The sequence below is a fragment of the Scyliorhinus torazame genome, chromosome 25 (genome assembly GCF_047496885.1).
Source record: "Scyliorhinus torazame isolate Kashiwa2021f chromosome 25, sScyTor2.1, whole genome shotgun sequence".
Lineage (NCBI taxonomy): Eukaryota > Metazoa > Chordata > Chondrichthyes > Carcharhiniformes > Scyliorhinidae > Scyliorhinus > Scyliorhinus torazame.
Window position 1 is genome coordinate 20,639,645 of NC_092731.1, and position 20,674 is coordinate 20,660,318.

Consider the following 20,674-nt stretch of genomic DNA (forward strand, 5'->3'; position numbering starts at 1 on the left):
CATATGGGTGGAAGGCACCACCTTGTTGCATGATGGTGCTGGAGCCCATTTTGAGGAGCTGGTGTCGGTGCCACGCTGCTGAAAAACCGTTGTTACCATCTTGGGGGAGCGCAGTCGAAGAGGGAGGTTTTAAGGAGTGTCTTAAAGGAGAAAAGTGAGTCATTGAAATAAAGAAAAAATATGAGCAGGAGGAGGCCATTCGGCCCTTCGAGCCTGCTCCGCTATTCATTATGATCAAGGCTGATCATCCAACTCAATAACCTAATCCCAGCTTCCCCCCCCCCCCCCCCCCATATCCTTTGATCCCCTTCGCCCTAAGTGCTGTATCTGACTGCTTCTTGAAAACATACAATGGTTCCTGTGCTGACGAATTCCACAGGCCGACCGCTCTCTGGGTGAAGAAATTTCTCCTCATCTCTGTCCGAAACGGTCTACCCCGTATCCTCAGACTGTGTCCCCCTGGTTCTGGACACCCCCACCATCGGGAACATCCTTCCTGCATCTCCCCTGTCTCATCCTGTTAGAATTTTATAGATTTCTATGAGAAACCCTTCATTCTTCTGAACTCCAGTGAATACAATCCTAACCGATTCAATCTCTCTGCGTACGTCAGTCCCACCATCCCAGGAATCAGTCTGGTAAACCTTTGCTGCGCTCCCTCTGGAGCAAGAACATCCTTCCTCAGAGAAGGAGACCAAAACTGCCCACAATACTCCAGGTGTGGCCTCACCAAGGCCCTGTACAATTGCAGCAAGACACCCCTGCTCCTGTACTCGAATCCTCTCGCAATGAAGGCCAGGATACCATTTGCCTTCTTTACCGCCTCCTGCACGCTTACCTTCAGTGACTGGTGTACGAGGACATCCAGGTCGGAGAGGTTTAGGGGCCCCAGGCAGCTTACAGCATGGCCGCAAATGGTGGAGCGATTAAAATCAGGGGATGCTCAAGAGGCCAGGGTTAAAGGAGCACAGCGACCTCGGAGGGTCATGGAGGGGAAAAAAAGAGATAGCTCAGTTGGCTGGATAACTGGTCCATGACGCAGAGCGAGACCAACAACGCGGGTTCAATACCTGTACCGGCTGAGGTTATTCATGAAGGGCCCACCTTCTCAACCTCGCCTGAGATGTCGTGATCCTCAGGTTAAGTCACCACCTGTCAGCTCTCGCCCTCAAAGGGGAAAGCAGCCTAAGGTCGTCTGGGACTATGGCAACTTAACTTTGACAGGGAGAGATAAGGCCATGGAGGGATTTGGAACCAACGTCGAAAATTTTTAAAATCAAGACTTTATTTGTCTGGGAGCCGGTGTAGGTCAGAGGGCGCAGGGGGTGATAGGGGGAACGGGACTTAGTGTGAGCTGAGACAAGGGCAGGAGGGTCAGAGGGTAGAATGTGGGACAGGTAGCAAAGGTATGGATGAAGCCTTCTGCAGCAGATGAGCCAAGTAAAGGGCAAAATCAGGTTGGAGGCAGTGGGATTGGCCCAAGAATCGCAGAATTGCTACGGCACTGAAGGAGTCCATTCGGCCCATCGTGTCGGCACCGGCCCTGCAAACAAGCATGGCGACATAGTGCTGTTCCCCTGCCTTTTCCCCTGTACATTGTTTCTGTTCAAATAATCATCCAACTCCCATTGGAAAGTCTCGATTGAACCTGCCTCCTCCACACGTCCAGGCCGCGCATTCCAGACCCCAACCACTCACTGGGTGACAAAGTTTTCTCTCACATCGCTTTTGCTTCTTTTGTAAATCATTTTAAATGATTTAAATGCCCCTCTCGTTCACGATCCTTTTCCGAGCAGGAACAGGTTCCCCCGTCTACTCTGTCCAGCCCCCTCGTGATTTTGGAACATCTCAATCAAATCTCCTCTCGGCCTTCCTCTCTCCGAGCAGAACAGTCCCAACCTCTGCAATCCATCCTCATCGCTGAAGCTTCTCATCCCTGGAACCGTCCTTGTAAACCTCTTCTGCTCTCTCTCCAATGTGTTCACATCCTTCCTATAGTGTGGCGCCCAGAACTGTGGACAATACTCCAGCTGAGGGCGAACGTGTCTCGTACAAGTTCAGCATAACCTCCTTGTTCTTGTACTCTACGCCCCTGTTAATAAAGCCCAGAATGCTACATACTTCATTGTGTTTTAAAAAGTAAAGAGAACAAGGGACGGGAGCCGGAAGCAGCAGAACCTTGGCCTATTTCGTTCTTGCGAAATCTTTAATTTTTTAGTCCCCAGTGGGCCTCGCAGAAATTGACACCCATCGTTCTCTTTGGCTGTACTGCCTGGTCCTGTAACTCAAGCCCAACCTCGTCCCATTCACCACCACCGATCTCACCAACCTACAACTGTACCCAGTTTGGCAACATGCTGCCAACTTCATTTTCATCTTCCTGTTCAAATCCCTCCCTCTGTGGCCTGGTCACCTGACTCCCTGGGCTGGATTCTCCCAAAATGAGGCTACGTCACCACGCCGGCCTAAAAACGGTGGTTTTACTCCCGAAATTCCTCATAAAACGTTGAACTAATTCTCAGCCCTGAAGGGGGCTCGCAGGGACCCAGAGTAAATCTCGCAGCTTTAGCTACAGATATGGGCCTCCGCGCTACCAGTTCGGAGTCCGCGCATGCGCAAGGCGGCGGCCTCCAGCGACTGCGCCGTGCTCTATGGCGGACTCGGACCACGGAGCCACACAGGGAAAGGAAGCCCCCCCCCCCCCCCCACGATCGGCCGCGTGCCCGGGCCTGAAACCGCGCAGATCTAATCCCCGGCCGCCTACAAGGCGCCCCTCCGACCTCCGATCCCCCCGCCCCCGACCAGGGCAGCCGCGGACTGAGTCCACAGCCGCCACGCCAACATCTCGACCGGCAATCGGTGGTTACTTCCACGCCGCCGGGAACTCAGCCGGTCGGCAGCGGAGGTTTGCTGAGCGGGCCTCTGGCAATGCGGTCACGCCGATTAGTAAGATCTCCACGCTTCTCCAATCCTGACCAGTTGCACAGCAGCGATTTCCCTCGCCTTGCGGTGAACCACTGTAATAGGAGATGTAAGGTAGGACCTGCACTACAGGTTCGCCAGTAGCTCCTGCCGGCTGGCTCCGCCCACGGAGAACTGTATAAATATGCATGACCTCCAGTGCCCTGCCATTTCGCCGGCTGCAGCAGGAGGCCTCGCATCTGACTGTAATAAAGCCACAGTTGTATCCAACCTTAGTCTTTGTGCAATTGATCGTGCATCAATTTATTACAGTCAGATTTTCCACAGAATTGATATTCGAATTAAGCCCGTTCGCCTGCAGCTGGATCCGCGCTCACCCGACGCCAGGAAAGACTTTACTCACTGGCTAGCATGTTCTGAGGCCTATATCAAGGCTGCGGGCCCCGAGCCAACGGAGGCTCAGAAGATAAACGTCCTGTACTCCAGACTGAGCTCCAGCGTGTTCCCGTTGATCCAAGACGCCACGAATTACACAAAAACGATGGAACTCCTCAAAGAACACTACGCGCAGAAGGCGAACATGCTCTTCGCCAGGCATGTACTTGCCACCCGCTCGCAACTACCTGGTGAGTCCATCGAAGACTTCTGGTGGGCCCTAATTCCACTTTTCCGAGACTGTGCCTGTCAGGCTGTCACGGCCGCCGAACACGCGAATCACCTCATGCGCCTTCATGACGGGGATTACGTCGGACCGCATCCGAAAACGATTACTGGAAGGGGCCATGCTCGAACTGGCGGAGACAAAAACCTTGGCGCTCTCCATGACGATCGCATCCCGTAACGTACAATCGTACCTCTCCCGCCGCGCTGTCCACCCTTCTACTCCTTCCTACCCCTCCTGGACCCCGCCGACGACCTCCTCAGCCGGGGCCCTGCCTTCCCAATACGCCTGCGCCGCACGCCGCGCACCCTGGGGGTCCCCGCTGCTACTTCTGCAGTCAGCAGAAGCACCCCCGCCAACACTGCCCGGCCCGCACTGCAGTTTGTAAAGCCTGCAGTAAAAAGGGCCACTTCGCGGCTGTGTGCCAGGCCCGCGCAGTCGCTGCGATCGCGCCCGCTATCGCCCCCTCCCCCACGCCAGACGCACAATGGGAGCCGCCATCTTCTCCTCCCGGGTCCATGTGCGACCAATGGGCGCCGCCATCTTGTCCCGACCCCACAATGTGCGCACCATGGGCGCCGTTATCTTGTCCCGACCCCGCAATGTGCGCACCATGGGCACCGCCATTTTGTCCCGACCCCGCAATGTGCGCACCATGGGCACCGCCATTTTGTCCCGACCCCGCAATGTGCGCACCATGGGCGCCGCCAACTTGCTCCCCACAGGGTCCCCGGACATCTCGACATCGGAACCGCATCCGCTCACCACCCGAAGCATCCGATGGCTACCCGCAGCTCGCTTCGATGACGCTGGACCAATCTCGCCCGCACAGCCTGGCCACCGCATCGACGACGGTTAAAATCAACGGCCACGCGACCTCGTGCCTGTTGGACTCCGGGAGCACCGAAAGCTTCGTTCACCCAGATACGGTAAGGCGCTGCTCCCTCGCGGTCCACCCGGCCAATCAAAGGACCTCCCTAGCCTCCGGATCCCACTCCGTCCCGATCCGAGGCTTTTGTACAGTCACCCTCACGGTCCAGGGCGTAGAATTTAGTAACTTCCGCCTCTATGTCCTTCCTAATCTCTGCGCTGCACTCCTGTTGGGCCTGGACTTCCAGTGCAACCTCCAGAGCCTCACCCTCAAATTCGGCGGGCCCTTACCCCCCCTTACCGTTTGCGGCCTCACGACCCTCAAGGTCGATCCCCCCTCCCCTTTTGCAAATCTAACTGCGGATTGCAAGCCCGTTGCCACTAGGAGCAGACGGTACAGCACCCAGGACAAGACCTTCATCAGGTCCGAAGTCCAGCGACTGCTTAAGGAGGGTATTATCGAGGCCAGCAACAGCCCCTGGAGAGCCCAAGTGGTAGTGGTTAAAACTGGGGAGAAACACAGGATGGTCGTGGACTACAGCCAGACCATCAATCGGTACACACAGCTCGACGCGTTCCCCCTCCCACGCATATCTGATATGGTCAATCAGATTGCGCAGTACCGGGTCTTCTCAACAATTGACCCGAAATCCGCCTACCACCAGCTCCCCATCCGGAAGTCGGACCGGCCATACACTGCCTTCGAGGCGGACGGTCGCCTCTACCACTTCCTTAGGGTCCCTTTCGGTGTCACAAATGGGGTCTCGGTCTTCCAAAGAGAGATGGACCGAATGGTCGACCAGTACGGTTTGCGGGCCAGCTTTCCATACTTAGATAATGTCACCATCTGCGGCCATGACCAGAAGGAACAGGATGCCAACTTCGATAAATTCCTCCGCACTGCCACCCTTCTCAACTTGACCTACAACAAAGAGAAGTGTGTGTTCAGCATGACCCGGTTAGCCATTCTCGGCTATGTAGTCCAAAACGGACTTCTCGTGCCCGACCCCGAGCGCATGCTCCCCCCCCCCTCATGGAACTTCCCCTCCCCCACTGCCCCAAGGCCCTCAAACGCTGCCTGGGGTTCTTTTCCTACTACGCTCAGTGGGTCCCAAACAATGCGGACAAGGCCCGCCCACTCCTTCAGTCCACCCAATTCCCCCTTGCGGCCGAGGCACAACATGCTTTCCCCCGCATCAGAGCAGACATCGCCAAGGCCGGGATGCGCGCAGTGGACGAGTCACTGCCTTTCCAAGTAGAAAGCGACGCTTCAGACGTCGCCCTTGCCGCCACTCTAAACCAGGCAGGCAGGCCCGTAGCATTCTTTTCCCGCACCCTTCATGCCTCTGAAATTCGACCCTCATCCGTCGAAAAGGAGGCCCAAGCTATCGTTGAAGCTGTGCAGCATCGGCCGGTAAGAGATTCACTCTCCTTACGGACCAACAGTCGGTAGCCTTCATGTTCAATAACAGACAGTGGGGCAAGATCAAAAATGATAAAATCTTGCGGTGGAGAATCGAGCTCTCCACCTATAATTACGAGATCTTGTGTCGCCACGGTAAATTCAACGAGCCCCCAGACGCCCTCTCCCGAGGTACATGTGCCAGCGCACAAGTGGACCAACTCCGGGCCCTACACGACAGCCTTTGTCACCCGGGGTCACCCGATTGTACCATCTGGTCAAAGCTCACAATCTGCCCTACTCTGTCGAGGAAGTAAGGACAGTCACCAGGGACTGCCAGGTCTGTGCGGAGTGCAAGCCGCACTTCTACCGGCCGGACCGTGCGCGCCTGGTGAAGGCTTCCCACCCCTTTGAACGCCTCAGCGTGGATTTCAAAGGGCCCCTCCCCTCCACCGGCCATAACACGTATATTCTCAGTGTGGTCGATGAGTACTCCAAATTCCCCTTCGCCATCCCATGCCCTGATATGACGTCTGCCACCGTCATCAAGGCCCTCAGCATCACCTTCGCTCTGTTTGGTTTCCCCACCTACATCCACAGTGACAGGGGATCCTCATTCATGAGCGATGAGCTGCGTCAGTTCCTGCTCAGCAGGGGTATAGCCTCCAGCAGGATGACCAGCTACAACCCTCGGGGAAACGGGCAAGTAGAACGGGAGAATGGGACGGTTTGGAGGGCCGTCCAGCTGGCCCTACGGTCCATGAACCTCCCAGCCTCTCGCTGGCAGGAGGTCCTCCCTGACGCTCTGCACTCCATCCGGTCACTATTGTGCACCGCCACTAATAACACACCCCATGAACGTGTTTTTACCTTCCCCGGGAAGTCCACATCCGGGGTGTCGCTCCCGACTTGGCTCCCTGCTCCAGGACCGGTCCTTTTCCGTAGGCACGTCCGACTCCACAAGGCGGACCCCTTGGTGGACAGGGTTCACCTGCTCCACGCCAACCCTCAATATGCCTACGTTGAGTTCCTCGGCGGCTGCCAAGATACTGTCTCACTCAGAGACCTGGCACCGTCAGGTTCCACCCCAACACACACCCCCCACCCATGCGCCCCCCCCCCTTCCCACCGAGCCGCCAATTTTGACCCCACCAGACCACCCCCCCCTCCCCTTTTCCGCACAAGAGGACGAAGAGGACTTTGGCACGCTCCCGGAGTTCCCCGATGACTGGCCAGCATCAGCACCGCCACCACCGCCATCGGCACCACCTCCACCACCGCCAGCACCGACTTCGCCGCCACCGTTACGCCGATCCCAACGAAGCACCAAAGCACCGGACCGGCTGAACCTTTGACGGACTCCGGACCGTCAACATGGACTTTTCTTTCCCTACCACTGTACATAATTCCACTAATTGTATCTAGTTTCACGTCACCCCCGCCGGACTCATTTTTAACAGGGGGTGAATGTGGTGAACCACTGAAATAGGAGATGTAAGGTAGGACCTGCACTACAGGTTCGCATGTAGCTCCTGCTGGCTGGCTCCGCCCACGGAGAACTGTATAAATATGCATGACCTCCAGTGCCCTGCCATTTCGCCGGCTGCAGCAGGAGGCCACGCATCTGACTGTAATAAAGCCACAGTTGTACCCAACTTTAGTCTTTGTGCAATTGATTGTGCATCACGCCTCACCATTGCCGACCAGGCTTTCTGTTGCCTAGGGGCCCCAAGCTCCAAGGATTCCTTCCCCAAATCTCTCCGTTTCTCTCTCTCCCTCTCATTCTCCTTCTTTAAGATGTTTCTTGAAATTGACCTCTTTGACCAAGCGTTCATTCACCGTTCCCAATATGTGGCTCAGTGTCAAGTATCTCTGCTCCTGTGAAGGGCTTTGGGATTTGAACGTGTGTTGACGCACGCTGCAATTAACGTGTGAAATAAATGTCCAGTAGTTGTTGGCATTTTAAAATGGCCGCCTGTCTGACCATGTCTGTCTTCTGATCACAAAGACACCTTCAAGATGGTGTCAGCTACATCAGGAACTGGAAGGAACATAAGCTTCTCCCCTGTGATATTCGGGAAGCCACAGCCCCCCCCACAAATGGAAAGTTAATCCCCTCCCATCGCCACCCACCAACACCTCCCAGCAGAGGCCTAACCAACCCTTCAGCGGCAATTGATCAAGGAAGGTCCCTCATCATAACCTCATGGGCAGGAATGAAACAGGGGTCAATAAATGGACCCTTTCCACAGTTGGATCGGATGGTGGGGGGGGGGGTTTGCGGTTGCTGTTGCCTAGCAATCATCTGGGTAAATTAACAATGCAGCACTGACTAGCGACAGGCTTCCTTCAAGCGTCTTGGGCCTGAAAGGGTTAAAAGCCTTCTTTGGTGATTGTACCTGGCTGTTTTTACCTTACCAAACACCAGCTGCTGCCAACGGTAAACAAGTTCTGTCAACAGATGCCAGGCCCCTCTGAGACCCACGAGGCCCAGCTCACAGCTGTGGGTAACGTATTAATTGTCTGCTCAGGTATCTCACCAGGAAACTTGGGTTCTCGAGTAGGGGCAAATCCATCTCATCAGGAATAGATACCCTTGGAGTAGGTTACAGACTGGAATCTAATCGAGGGGTTCGGGGGGTTTATATATAGAATAACAGATACCCAGGAGTGAGTTACAGACTGGAATCTAATCGAGGGGTTCGGGATGGTTTATATATAGAATAACAGATACCCGGGAATGAGTTACAGACTGGAATCTAATCGAGGGGTACAGAGTGGTTTATATATAGAATAACAGATACCCAGGAGTGAGTTACAGACTGGAAACTAATCGAGGGGTTCGGTGTGGTTTATATATAGAATAACAGATACCCAGGAGTGAGTTACAGACTGGAATCTAATCGAGGGGTTCGGGGTGGTTTATATACACAATAACAGATATCCAGGAGTGAGTTACAGACTGGAAACTAATTGAGGGGTTCGGGGTGGTTTATATATAGAATAACAGATACCCAGGAGTGAGTTACAGACTGGAATCTAATCGAGGGGTTCAGGGTGGTTTATATATACAATAACAGATACCCGGGAGTGAGTTACAGACTGGAATCTAATCGAGGGGTTCGTGGTGGTTTATATATAGAATAACAGATACCCGGGAGTGAGTTACAGACTGGAATCTAATCGAGGGGTTCAGGGTGGTTTATATATAGAATAACAAATATCCGGGAGTGAGTTACAGACTGGAATCTAATCGAGGTGTTTGGGATGGTTTATATATAGAATAACAGATACCCAGGAGTGAGTTACAGACTGGAATCTAATCGAAGGGTTCGGATTGGTTTATATATAGAATAACAGATACCCAGGAGTGAGTTACAGACTGGAATCTAATCGAGGGGTTCGGGGTGGTTTATATATAGAATAACAGATACCCGGGAGTGAGTTACAGACTGGAATTTATTCGAGGTGTTCCGGGAGGTTTATATATAGAATAACAGATACCCGGGAGTGAGTTACTGACTGGAATCTAATCGAGGAGTTCGGGATGGTTTATATATAGAATAACAGATACCCGGGAGTGAGTTACAGACTGGAATTTATTTGAGGGGTTCCGGGAGGCTTATATATAGAATAACAGATACCCGGGAGTGAGTTACAGACTGGAATCTAATCGAGTGGTTCGGGGTGGTTTATATATAGAATAACAGATAACCAGGAGTGAGTTACAGACTGGAATCTAATCGAGGGGTTCGGGGTGGTTTATATATAGAATAACAGATACCCGGGAGTGAGTTACAGACTGGAATCTAATCGAGGAGTTCGGGATGGTTTATATATAGAATAACAGATACCCGGGAGTGAGTTACAGATTGGAATCTAATTGAGGGGTTCGGGGTGGTTTATATATAGAATAACAGATACCCAGGAGTGAGTTACAGACTGGAATCTAATCGAGGGGTTCGGGGTGGTTTATATATAGAATAACAGATATCTGGGAGTGAGTTACAGACTGGAATCTAATCGAGGGGTTCGGGGTGGTTTATATACAGAATAACAGATACCCGGGAGTGAGTTACAGACTGGAATCTAATCGAGGGGTTCCGGGAGGCTTATATATAGAATAACAGATACCCGGGAGTGAGTTACAGACTGGAATCTAATCGAGGGGTTCAGGGTGGTTTATATATAGAATAACAGATACCCGGGAGTGAGTTACAGACTGGAATCTAATCGAGTGGTTCGGGGTGGTTTATATATAGAATAACAGATACCCGGGAGTGAGTTACAGACTGGAATCTAATCGAGGGGTTCGGGGTGGTTTATATATAGAATAACAGATACCCGGGAGTGAGTTACAGACTGGAATTTATTTGAGGGGTTCCGGGAGGTTTATATATAGAATAACAGATACCCGGGAGTGAGTTACAGACTGGAATCTAATCGAGGGGTTCGGGGTGGTTTATATGTAGAATAACAGATACCCGGGAGTGAGTTACAGACTGGAATCTAATCGAGGGGTTCGGGGTGGTTTATATGTATAATAACAGATACCCGGGAGTGAGTTACAGACTGGAATCTAATCGAGGGGTTAAGGGTGGTTTATATATAGAATAACAGATACCCGGGAGTGAGTTACAGACTGGAATCTAATCGTGGGGTAAAGGTTTTTTTTTAAATAGCATCAAGGGAGGGGAAGGTAGAAGGTAAGGATTGGTGGGATGGTTGGCATGGGGAAGCCGCTGGGTGGGGGAGTGGGTGTGGAGCGGAGTGTGTGGCAGGGAGGGAGTTAGAGGGAGTTTGGGGGTGAGGGATAAAGGCAGTATTGGTGAGGTGGGGAGGGGATGGAGAGGGCCTGCGTGAGGGAGGGGGTGGGTACGGGGGAAGTGGAATGGTGGGTGAGGACAGAGTGAATGGAGAGGGGAGGGAGGGGTGGATGGAGTAGTAGATTCCCGAGAGATGGAGGGGTAGGTGGGGGGAGAGTTGGTGGGGTAGGCGGGGGAGAGATGGAGGAGTAGGCGGGGGGTGAGTTGAACGGGTAGGTGTGTGGGTCGGGAGGTGAATGGTGGGGGAGAGATGGAGGGGTAGGCAGGGGGAGAGATGGAGGGGTTGACGGGGGGAGAGATGGTGGGGTAGGCGGGGGAGAGATGGAGGGGTAGGTGGGGGAGAGATGGAGGAGTAGGCGGGGGGTGAGTTGAACAGGTAGGTGTGTGGGTCGGGAGGTGAATGGTGGGGGAGAGATGGAGGGGTAGGCAGGGGGAGAGATGGAGGGGTTGACGGGGGGAGAGATGGTGGGGTAGGCGGGGGAGAGATGGAGGGGTAGGTGGGGGAGAGATGGAGGAGAAGGCGGGGGGTGAGTTGAACGGGTAGGTGTGTGGGTCGGGAGGTGAATGGTGGGGGAGAGATGGAGGGGTAGGCAGGGGGAGAGATGGAGGGGTTGATGGGGGGAGAGATGGTGGGGTAGGCGGGGGAGAGATGGAGGGGTAGGTGGGGGAGAGATGGAGGGGTAGGTGAGGGAGAGTTGGAGGGGTAAGCGGGGGAGAGATGGATGGGTAGGCAGGGGAGAGTTGGTGGGGTAGGTGGGGGAGAGTTGGTGGGGTAGGTGGGGGAGAGTTAGAGGGGTAGGCGCGGGTGAGTTGGTGGGGTAGGTGAGGGAGAGTTGGAGGGGTAAGCGGGGGAGTGATGGAGGGGTAGGCGGGGGGAGAGTTGGTGGGGTAGGCAGGGGAGAGTTGGTGGGGTAGGCGGGGAAGAGTTGGTGGGGTAGGTGGGGGAGAGATGGTGGGGTAGGCGGGGGGGGAGAGTTGGTGGGGTAGGCAGGGGAGAGTTGGTGGGGTAGGTGGGGGAGAGATGGTGGGGTAGGCGGGGGTGAGTTGGTGGTATAGGTGGGGGAGAGTTGGTGGGGTAGGGGTGTGAGGTGGTGGGATAGGTGGGGGAGGGGGGGGAGAGGGGGGGGGCGGAGGAGGAGAGCGGTGAGGGAGGGTGGCGGAGGGAGAGGGGTGGGGGGGGGGGAGGGGGGGAGGGAGGGAGAGAGGGGGGGGGAGGAGAGATGGTGGGGTAGGTGAGGGAGAGTTGGAGGGGGTAGGCAGGGGAGAGTTGGTGGGGTAGGTGGGGGAGTGATGGAGGGGTAGGCGGGGGGAGAGTTGGTGGGGTAGGCAGGGGAGAGTTGGTGGGGTAGGCGGGGAAGAGTTGGTGGGGTAGGTGGGGGAGAGATGGTGGGGTAGGCGGGGGGGAGAGTTGGTGGGGTAGGCAGGGGAGAGTTGGTGGGGTAGGTGGGGGAGAGATGGTGGGGTAGGCGGGGGTGAGTTGGTGGTATAGGTGGGGGAGAGTTGGTGGGGTAGGGGTGTGAGGTGGTGGGATAGGTGGGGGAGAGATGGTGGGGTAGGTGAGGGAGAGTTGGAGGGGTAGGTGGGGTAGATTTGGAGGGATTGGCGTGACAGAGTTTGTGGGGTAGGTGGGGGAGAGCTGGTGGGGATGGCGGGGGAGAGTTGGAGGGGTCGGCGGGGTAGAGTTGGTGGGGTCGGTGGGGGAGAGCTGGTGGGGTCGCTGGGGGAGAGTTGGAGGGGTCGGTGGGGGAGAGTTGGAGGGGTCGGTGGGAGAGAGATGGAGGGGTAGTCGGGGGAGAGTTGGAGGGGTAGGTGGGGTAGAGTTGGAGGGATTGGCGTGACAGAGTTGGTGGGGTCGGTGGGGGAGAGCTGGTGGGGTCGGCGGGGAAGAGTTTTAGGGGTAGTCGGTGGGAGAGTTGGTGGTGTAGGTGGGGTAGAGTTGGTGGGGTAGTCGGGGTGAGTTGGAGGGGTAGAGTTGGTGGGGTAGGCAGGGGAGAGTTGGAGGGGTAGGTGGGGGAGAGTTGGAGGGGCAGGTGGGGGAGTGATGGAGGGGTAGGCGGGGGGAGAGTTGGTGGGGTAGGCAGGGGAGAGTTGGTGGGGTAGGCGGGGAAGAGTTGGTGGGGTAGGTGGGGGAGAGATGGTGGGGTAGGCGGGGGGGAGAGTTGGTGGGGTAGGCAGGGGAGAGTTGGTGGGGTAGGTGGGGGAGAGATGGTGGGGTAGGCGGGGGTGAGTTGGTGGTATAGGTGGGGGAGAGTTGGTGGGGTAGGGGTGTGAGGTGGTGGGATAGGTGGGGGAGAGATGGTGGGGTAGGTGAGGGAGAGTTGGAGGGGTAGGTGGGGTAGATTTGGAGGGATTGGCGTGACAGAGTTTGTGGGGTAGGTGGGGGAGAGCTGGTGGGGATGGCGGGGGAGAGTTGGAGGGGTCGGCGGGGTAGAGTTGGTGGGGTCGGTGGGGGAGAGCTGGTGGGGTCGCTGGGGGAGAGTTGGAGGGGTCGGTGGGGGAGAGTTGGAGGGGTCGGTGGGAGAGAGATGGAGGGGTAGTCGGGGGAGAGTTGGAGGGGTAGGTGGGGTAGAGTTGGAGGGATTGGCGTGACAGAGTTGGTGGGGTCGGTGGGGGAGAGCTGGTGGGGTCGGCGGGGAAGAGTTTTAGGGGTAGTCGGTGGGAGAGTTGGTGGTGTAGGTGGGGTAGAGTTGGTGGGGTAGTCGGGGTGAGTTGGAGGGGTAGAGTTGGTGGGGTAGGCAGGGGAGAGTTGGAGGGGTAGGTGGGGGAGAGTTGGAGGGGCAGGTGGGGTAGAGTTGGTGGGGTAGGTGGGGGAGAGCTGGTGGGGTAGGCGTGGGAGAGTTGGTGGGGTAGGCGGGGGAGAGTTGGTGGTGTAGGTGGGGGAGGGTTGGAGGGATAGGTGGGGGAGAGTTGGAGGGGCAGGTGGGGTAGAGTTGGTGGGGTAGGCGGGGGAGGGTTGGAGGGGTCGGCGGGGGAGAGTTGGAGGGGCAAGTGGGGTACAGTTGGTGGGGTACAGTTGGTGGGGTAGTCGGGGGAGAGTTGGAGGGATAGGTGGGGTAGAGGTGGTGGGGTAGGCAGGGGAGAGTTGGAGGGATAGGTGGGGTAGAGTTGGTGGGGTAGGTGGGGGAGTGTTGGAGGGGTAGGCGGGGGGAGAGGTCGGCGGGGTAGAGTTGGTGGGGTACAGTTGATGGGGTAGTCGGGGGAGAGTTGTAGGGGAAGGTGGAGTAGAGTTGGTGGGGTAGGCAGGAGAGAGTTGGAGGGGTAGAGTTGGTGGGGTAGGCGGGGGAGAGTTGTAGGGGTAGGTGGGGTAGAGTTGATGGGGTAGGCAGGGGAGAGTTAGAGGGATAGGTGGGGTAGAGTTGGTGGTGTAGTCGGGGGAGAGTTGGAGGGGTAGGTGGGGAGAGTTGGTGGGGTAGTCGGGGGAGAGTTGGAGGGGTAGGTGGGGTACAGTTGGTGGGGTAGTCGGGGGAGAGTTGGAGGGGTAGGTGGGGAGAGTTGGTGGGGTAGTCGGGGGAGAGTTGGAGGGGTAGGTGGGGTACAGTTGTTGGGGTAGTCGGGGGAGAGTTGGAGTGATAGATGTGTGGGTAGGGAGGTGAATGGTGGTGGTCTGCAATCTGAGCTCTGCTCTGGAATCTCATGGTCCCACATGGCTCCCTGGGTAACCTAACACTCCGAGGTTGGCTATCTGTTAAGAACAAATACTTTCATTTCCCTGCGGATGTGTCTGTGGTCAATAACTGGCAGTGGGCATGTCTGGGCACATCCAATTCCCCGGGCACAATTTAAATCTATTAATCGAGCTGTCAGGAGGACAGTTTGTTATTAGAATTTGTTCCAGATTATTTTTTGCTCTCGTGTGGTTGTTTTCCTGGACACCGTGCACAGATTCTTGCCCCTTAACCCCCTCAATTGCAAAGTTGAAGTTCCAATCTGAGCACATACTGCAGGTCGATGCCCGCAGTGCAGTACTGCGGGAGTGCTGCACTGTCAGAGGTGTCATCAGATCCTCCCCACACACTTTGATTAATTTGGCCCGTTACCCTGGGTTTGGGTAGATGCCCTGGAGTTTGTACCCCAGTGAGAGTCTCTTTTACAAGAGGGTGGGAGAGAATGATTTAGGGGGGACGGGAAACGGGGCGGGGGGGCAGGGTTGGAGTTTGATGCTGGTAATTCTCTTCATTGTCTCAGGCATTTCTAATACGCAGCACTCTGCTGTAGCAATTTTAGTCCAACCGGGGAAGGCAAGAGCAATGCACTTTATCTCAGCCTCGAGGAGAGGCCTTCCCCCCTGCTCACACCAGGGACTTGACACAGCCACCAGCCCCCCCCCCCCCCCCCCCCCCCCCTCCCAATGCACCGTCAATGAGGTCTTTCACCCTCAAAGAGCCTTGAGTAGAGGCCTTCCTCCCTCGACACTAGGGCCTTGAGGACTCTGTCAGTCCCCTGTCACACCTGGGCCCTGAGCGAAGGCCTCACAATGGGGCCTCGCCCCAGGATTGAGCAGAGGAATAAACTCACAAATCTAGCCAAGGGGCTTTGTTCCCCTTGGTGGGTTCGAACCCCGCTCTAGAATCTGCCCACATCTGATCGTGGCTTTTCTATTCAGGGAAGGCATGCCTTTAGGCCAGGCATCAAGTGCTGCTGACCCATTTAAAATGGACGCTGGAGCTCCTTTGGTGTTCTTTGAAGACCTGTGGGAAGATCTCTTGGCTGAGGGCCAGCATTCCTTTCTCAACCAACACTGCCAAAAAGAGATTAATTGGTCGCTCAGCCCCTTGATGTTTACGGGATCTCCTCGTATCAGTTGTCTAAAAGGCACCGGCCCAACTTCAACCTGATTCATCCCATGTTAATAGCTTTGATGTATCTCAGAGTAAGAGTGTCCATCTCAATGCGTAGCTTTAAGAAGAAAGACTTGCATTTATTGAGTGCCTTTCACAACCCCAAACTGTCCCAAAGCGTTTTGCATTCAGCTCAAGGGTAGTCACTATCGAAATGGGGAAAACGTCGCAGGCAACTTGTACGCAGCAACCTCCCAAAACAGATAGCAATGTGGTAAATGACCAGCGCGTTGTATTTTTGTGATGTGGGCGGCACGGTAGCACAGTGGTTAGCACTGTTATTCACAGCTCCAGGGTCCCAGGTTCGAATCCCGTCTTGGGTCACTGTCTGTGCGGAGTCTGCACGTTCTCCCCATGTCTGCGTGGGTTTCCTCCGGGTGCTCCGGTTTCCTCCCACAGTCCAAAGGTTAGGTGGATTGGCCATACTAAATTGCCCTTAATGTCCAGAAAGGTTAGATGGGGTTACTGGGTTACGGGGATAGGGTGGAGGCGTGGGCTTAAGTCGGGCGCTCTTTCCAAGAGCCGGTGCAGACTCGATGGGCCGAATGGCCTCCTTCTGCTCTGTAAGTTCTCTGATTCTATGGCTGAGGGATAAATATTGAGCAAGAACCCAGACCAAACTCCACCAACCTTCTTCAAAATGGTGCCGTGGAATCGATCTTCCGCACCCACTCGCGAGAGCAGGCAGCGTCTCGGTTTAATGTTTTTTAAAAATATTCATCCATGGGATTTGGCCAGGCCCTCAATTATTGCCCATCCCTAATTGTCCCTTGAGAAGGTGGTGGTGAGCCACCTTCTCTAACCGCTGCAATCCCTCTGGTGTAGGCAAACCCACCGTGCTGTTAGGGAGGGAGTTCCAGGATTTTGACCAGCGGCAGTGAAGGAACGGCTGATATTTTTCCAAGTCAGGGTGGTGAGCTGCTCGGAGGGGAACGTTATCCCTTTCAGTTTTGAAATTTTCAATTGACCACCCCCCGCCCCCCCTCCTCTCCCACAGCCTTCACGGCGTTTTTTTTCAGGGCAGGGGGAGAGAGTTTCAGATCTCCATAGCGGCTCCCCCCTCGCCCAACATCATCTCTGAGTGATCTGGCTCTAATTTAAACGTTCTGTCCCTTGGTCTGGACTTCCTCTGCTCGACACCCCACAACTCCACACCGCCCCCCCCCCCCCCGCCCCCCACCAGCAGAAATAGTTTTTCTCGACCCGATCAAAACTTTTAATCCTCAACACTGCAATTGGATCACTCCTTAAACCTCGTGAAAACAGACCACCTGCCCATTGTCACTCGCTGCGTGTGGGATCTTGCTGTGCACAAATTGGAAGCTGCCTTTCCGACACTGTGACTACATTCTTAACTGCCCAAAATCTTCCTCGGCACGTGGGCGTCGCTGGGCCGGGCCCAGCATTTGCCGCCCACCCCTAATTGCCCCTTGAACGGAGTGTCCCGCTCGGCCATTTCAGACGGGGGGGGGGGGGGTTAAGAATCAACCACATCTCTGTGTGGGTCTGGAGTCACGTGTAGGCCAGACCGGGGTAAGGGCGGCAGATTTCCTTCCCTAAAGGGGACATTAGTGAACCAGATGGGTTTTTACGACAATCGACGATAGTTTCATGGTTGCCGTTACTGAGATTACAGGGGTGGGATTTCCCCACCACCATGACCACCCCTCCCGCCGAAAGTCAATGGACCTTTCACTAGGCCGCCGAATCGTGTGCGACAGGTCCCACCGCCGCTGAGGCGGGAAGTCCTCCGTCGAGGTTTCAATTCCAAATTAGTAATTGAACTCCAAACGCCGCTAGCTGCTGAGGTGGGATTTGAACCCCTGTCTGGTTTACTTTACTGTATTGGCGCTGATCTCGCTTTCTCTCCTCATACCTCACCTCTCCAGATTTTCCCGGTTTGTATTTCAGCGTGAGGAGTCGGAGCTGAGCGAGACAAGATGCCCAACCAGACGGCCAAGATTGCCGAGGCCCGGATGGCTGTGGAGCAGCTGAAGTTGGAGGTCCACATCGACAGAATGCAGGTGAGGCCGCACTCAACCGGGAACACCCAGTGGTTGAGGAATCTCGGTGCTGGGTACTCCAACACCGACACTGAGATAGAAACAGCCGCCCTTGGCTACAGCTCAGGGGCTGGACACCCCGCCATGCCACATTTCTGTTTCAGCACGGCAGCGGGATACTCCTTTACGGCTGTTCAATGGGGTTTCCCATTGTGAGGCAGCCCCACGCCGTCGGCTGCCGGTAAAACGGAGCATCCCCCCGGCGGAGAATCCAGCCCCTGAGATTTACAAGGCAGGCACCCATTCTCTCATTGACCTATACTGGTTCCCAGATCCATAAACGCATCAACTTTATCATTACAATCCTCCATGACCTCACCCTGCTCTATCTCCATAACCTCCTCCAACTCCTACTACGCTCCCCATCTCTGTAACCTTCCTCCAGCCCGACAATCCTTCCTATCTCTGGAAACACTATCAGCCCCTTAAACCTTTCCTATCTCGACAACCTTCTCCAAATCCTACAACCCTCCCTATCTCTGCAACCTCCTCCAGCCTCTAGAACCCTCGCCATCTCTGCAACCTCCTCCAGCCCCTAGAACCCTCGCCATCTCTGCAACCTCCTCCAGCCCCTAGAACCCTCGCCATCTCTGCAACTTCCTCCAGCCCCTAGAACCCTCGCCATCTCTGCAACCTCCTCCAGCCCCTAGAACCCTCGCCATCCCTGCAACCTCCTCCAGCCCCTAGAAGCATCGCCATCTCTGCAACCTCCTCCAGCCCCTAGAACCCTCGCCATCTCTGTAACCTCCTCCAGCCCCTAGACCCCTCGCCATCTCTGCAACCTCCTCCAGCCCCGACAACCCTCGCCATCTCTGCAACCTCCTCCAGCCCCTAGAACCCTCGCCATCTCTGCAACCTCCTCCAGCCCCGACAACCCTCCCTCTATCCGTAACCACCTCCAAACCATACAACTCTCGCTATGTCTGTAACCTCGCCCAGGAACACCCCATCTCTGTAACCTCCTCGAACCCTTACGCCCCTCCCTATCTCTGTAACCTCCTCCAGCTCCTAAGCCCTCCCTGCCTCGGTAAACTCCTTCGGCCCCTATAACCCTTTGTCCTGGATGGTGTTGAGCTTCTCGAGGGTTGTTGGAGCTGCGCTCATCCAGGCAAGTGGAGAGTCCATCACACTCCTGACTTGTGCCTCGTAGATGGTGGACAGGTTTTGGGGGTCAGGAGGTGAGTTACCCGCTGCAGGATTCCCAGCCTCTGACCTAGGCCTGAAGCAGGACCAGGTTTATTCTTAAAGGGACCTGTATTTCTATCATTTCACTTAGAATGTTTTCTTGCAGTTTTGATTCTCTAATATCTCAATATCCATGCTGTTGTTCCTGGCATGAATTAGTAATTTAATTATGATATTTAATTTCAATATTAATGCATATATTTTAATTAATGCATAGCAAAAAACAACAAATCATTTACGGTTTCCATTCATGTTGCCACCCCCTTGTAACTCTGTCTCTTCCCTCTTTCTCTCCCCCTTTTTCTCCCCTTTCACTCCCCCTCTCTCTCTCCCTCCCCCTCCCTCACTCCCTCTTCCTCTCACCCTCTGTCACTTCTCTTTCACTCTCCCTCTTTGTCTCTCCCTCTTTTCCTCGTGCTGTCTGTCCCCTCTCTCTCACTCCCTCTTCCTCTCACCCCCCTCTTTCTCTCTCCCTCGCCCCCCGTCTCCCTCTCTTTTCCTCTTGCTGTCTCTCCCCTCTCTTTCCCTCCTCTCTCTCGCCTCTCATTCCCTCTTCCTCTCTCCCTCCCTCTCATTGTCTATCCCCCTTTCTCTCTCTCCCCCACTCCGTGTCTCTCCCTCTCTCTCTCTCACGCCAGGTCTCCAAGGCCGCAGCCGAACTCCTGGCATACTGTGAGGAACACGCCAAGGAGGACCCCCTCGTCACTCCCGTCCCCAACTCCAACAATCCCTTCCGGGACAAGGGCATGTGCTCCATCCTCTAGAGTAGCCTTGCATGCTCCCCCCCCCCCCCCCCTCCACCTGCGCTGAGGGCGCTCTGGTTGGCTTCACAAGGAGTTTGGATCAAGGTTGCCCACAGGCAGAGGATGAAAGTGCGGAATTACGAAACAGGAAGATTCATCGCCAACCCTGCCATGAGTGAAGTGATTTTAACCTCCTAAGTTGAAATAAATAAATGTGTCCCTTTCCTCATGTTTTGGCCTTTTATAAAATGAAACTCCACATGGGCAGCTAGGCTCAATATCTTTCAGCTTAGTAAAGTGTAGCAGTGAAACCTCCGGCCACGTCGGAGCATTGGAGAGTTCGATGTCGAGTTGTCTCCTGTATTCTCGGACACAGACACCGAGAAATAATTCTTCATCACCAACTGAGACGTTGTAATCTTCTGACACGAACCCAGAGTTGTCAACTGCTCAGGAATCTCCAGAAATCAGAGGTTAATCCCCAAGAGCCAAAACTCAGGAAAAAATTGATACAGAGGATTTAAACCAAAAACACCCCTCCTCCCCCCCCCCCCTCAATTTATTCCATTCTCCATGAAGACTGTGGTTATTGGAGATGTAGGAGGTAGGCGGGTAAAAGGGGGTTTGGCTGAGAGACGGGGGTCGTTCAACTGGGTTCACTTTCCGTCGGGGGGCTGGGTAGAGGGGGTGGGGCGGGGCCGGCAAGGTTGCTGAGCAACCAGTTGACCAATAGCCGGAGCAGGGAGGCGAGGCCGTTGGATGACATCTCCAGGTTGTCCAACCCACCCAGGGTCGTCAACTCTTGTTAGCACATCGACAAAGAATTAGTCTTTCTAGATTGGCATTTCTGGTGGGCAATTTTACCACTTGTGAGGGGCGTAGTGGGCTGAACTGTAGCACAGTGGTTAGCACCATGACTTCACAGCGCCAGGGACCCAGGTTCGGTTCCCGGCTTGGGTCACTATCTGTGTGGACTCTGCACGTTCTCCTCGTGTCTGCGTGGGTTTCCTCCGGGTGCTCCGGTTTCCTCCCCCAGTCCAAAGCTGTGCAGGTAAGGGTGGATTGCCCATGATAAAATTGCCCCTTGGTGTCCATAGGTGGGGTTATGGGGATAAGACAGGGGAGTGGGTCTGGGCGGGGTGCTCTTTCAGACAATCGGTGCAA

At 55.1% G+C, this 20,674-nt stretch overlaps 1 protein-coding gene across 4 annotated transcripts in view; it reads left to right on the plus strand.

The window, feature by feature from the left end:
• Nucleotides 1-19,734, plus strand: part of LOC140402389 (guanine nucleotide-binding protein G(I)/G(S)/G(O) subunit gamma-8-like) — a 385,252-nt gene extending 365,518 nt beyond the window's left edge. For 2 of the 4 annotated variants that reach the window (XM_072490136.1, XM_072490135.1), the window contains exons 2-3: nucleotides 17,431-17,543; nucleotides 19,406-19,734. In XM_072490136.1, the coding sequence (XP_072346237.1) occupies nucleotides 17,460-17,543; nucleotides 19,406-19,531 (210 nt within the window). In that variant the 5' untranslated portion in view covers nucleotides 17,431-17,459 and the 3' untranslated portion in view covers nucleotides 19,532-19,734. Of the gene's footprint in view, nucleotides 1-17,408; nucleotides 17,544-19,405 lie in introns of all 4 variants that reach the window. The other 2 variants (XR_011938131.1, XM_072490134.1) reach the window with 2 other exon arrangements.
• The last annotated feature ends 940 nt before the right edge of the window (nucleotides 19,735-20,674 follow it).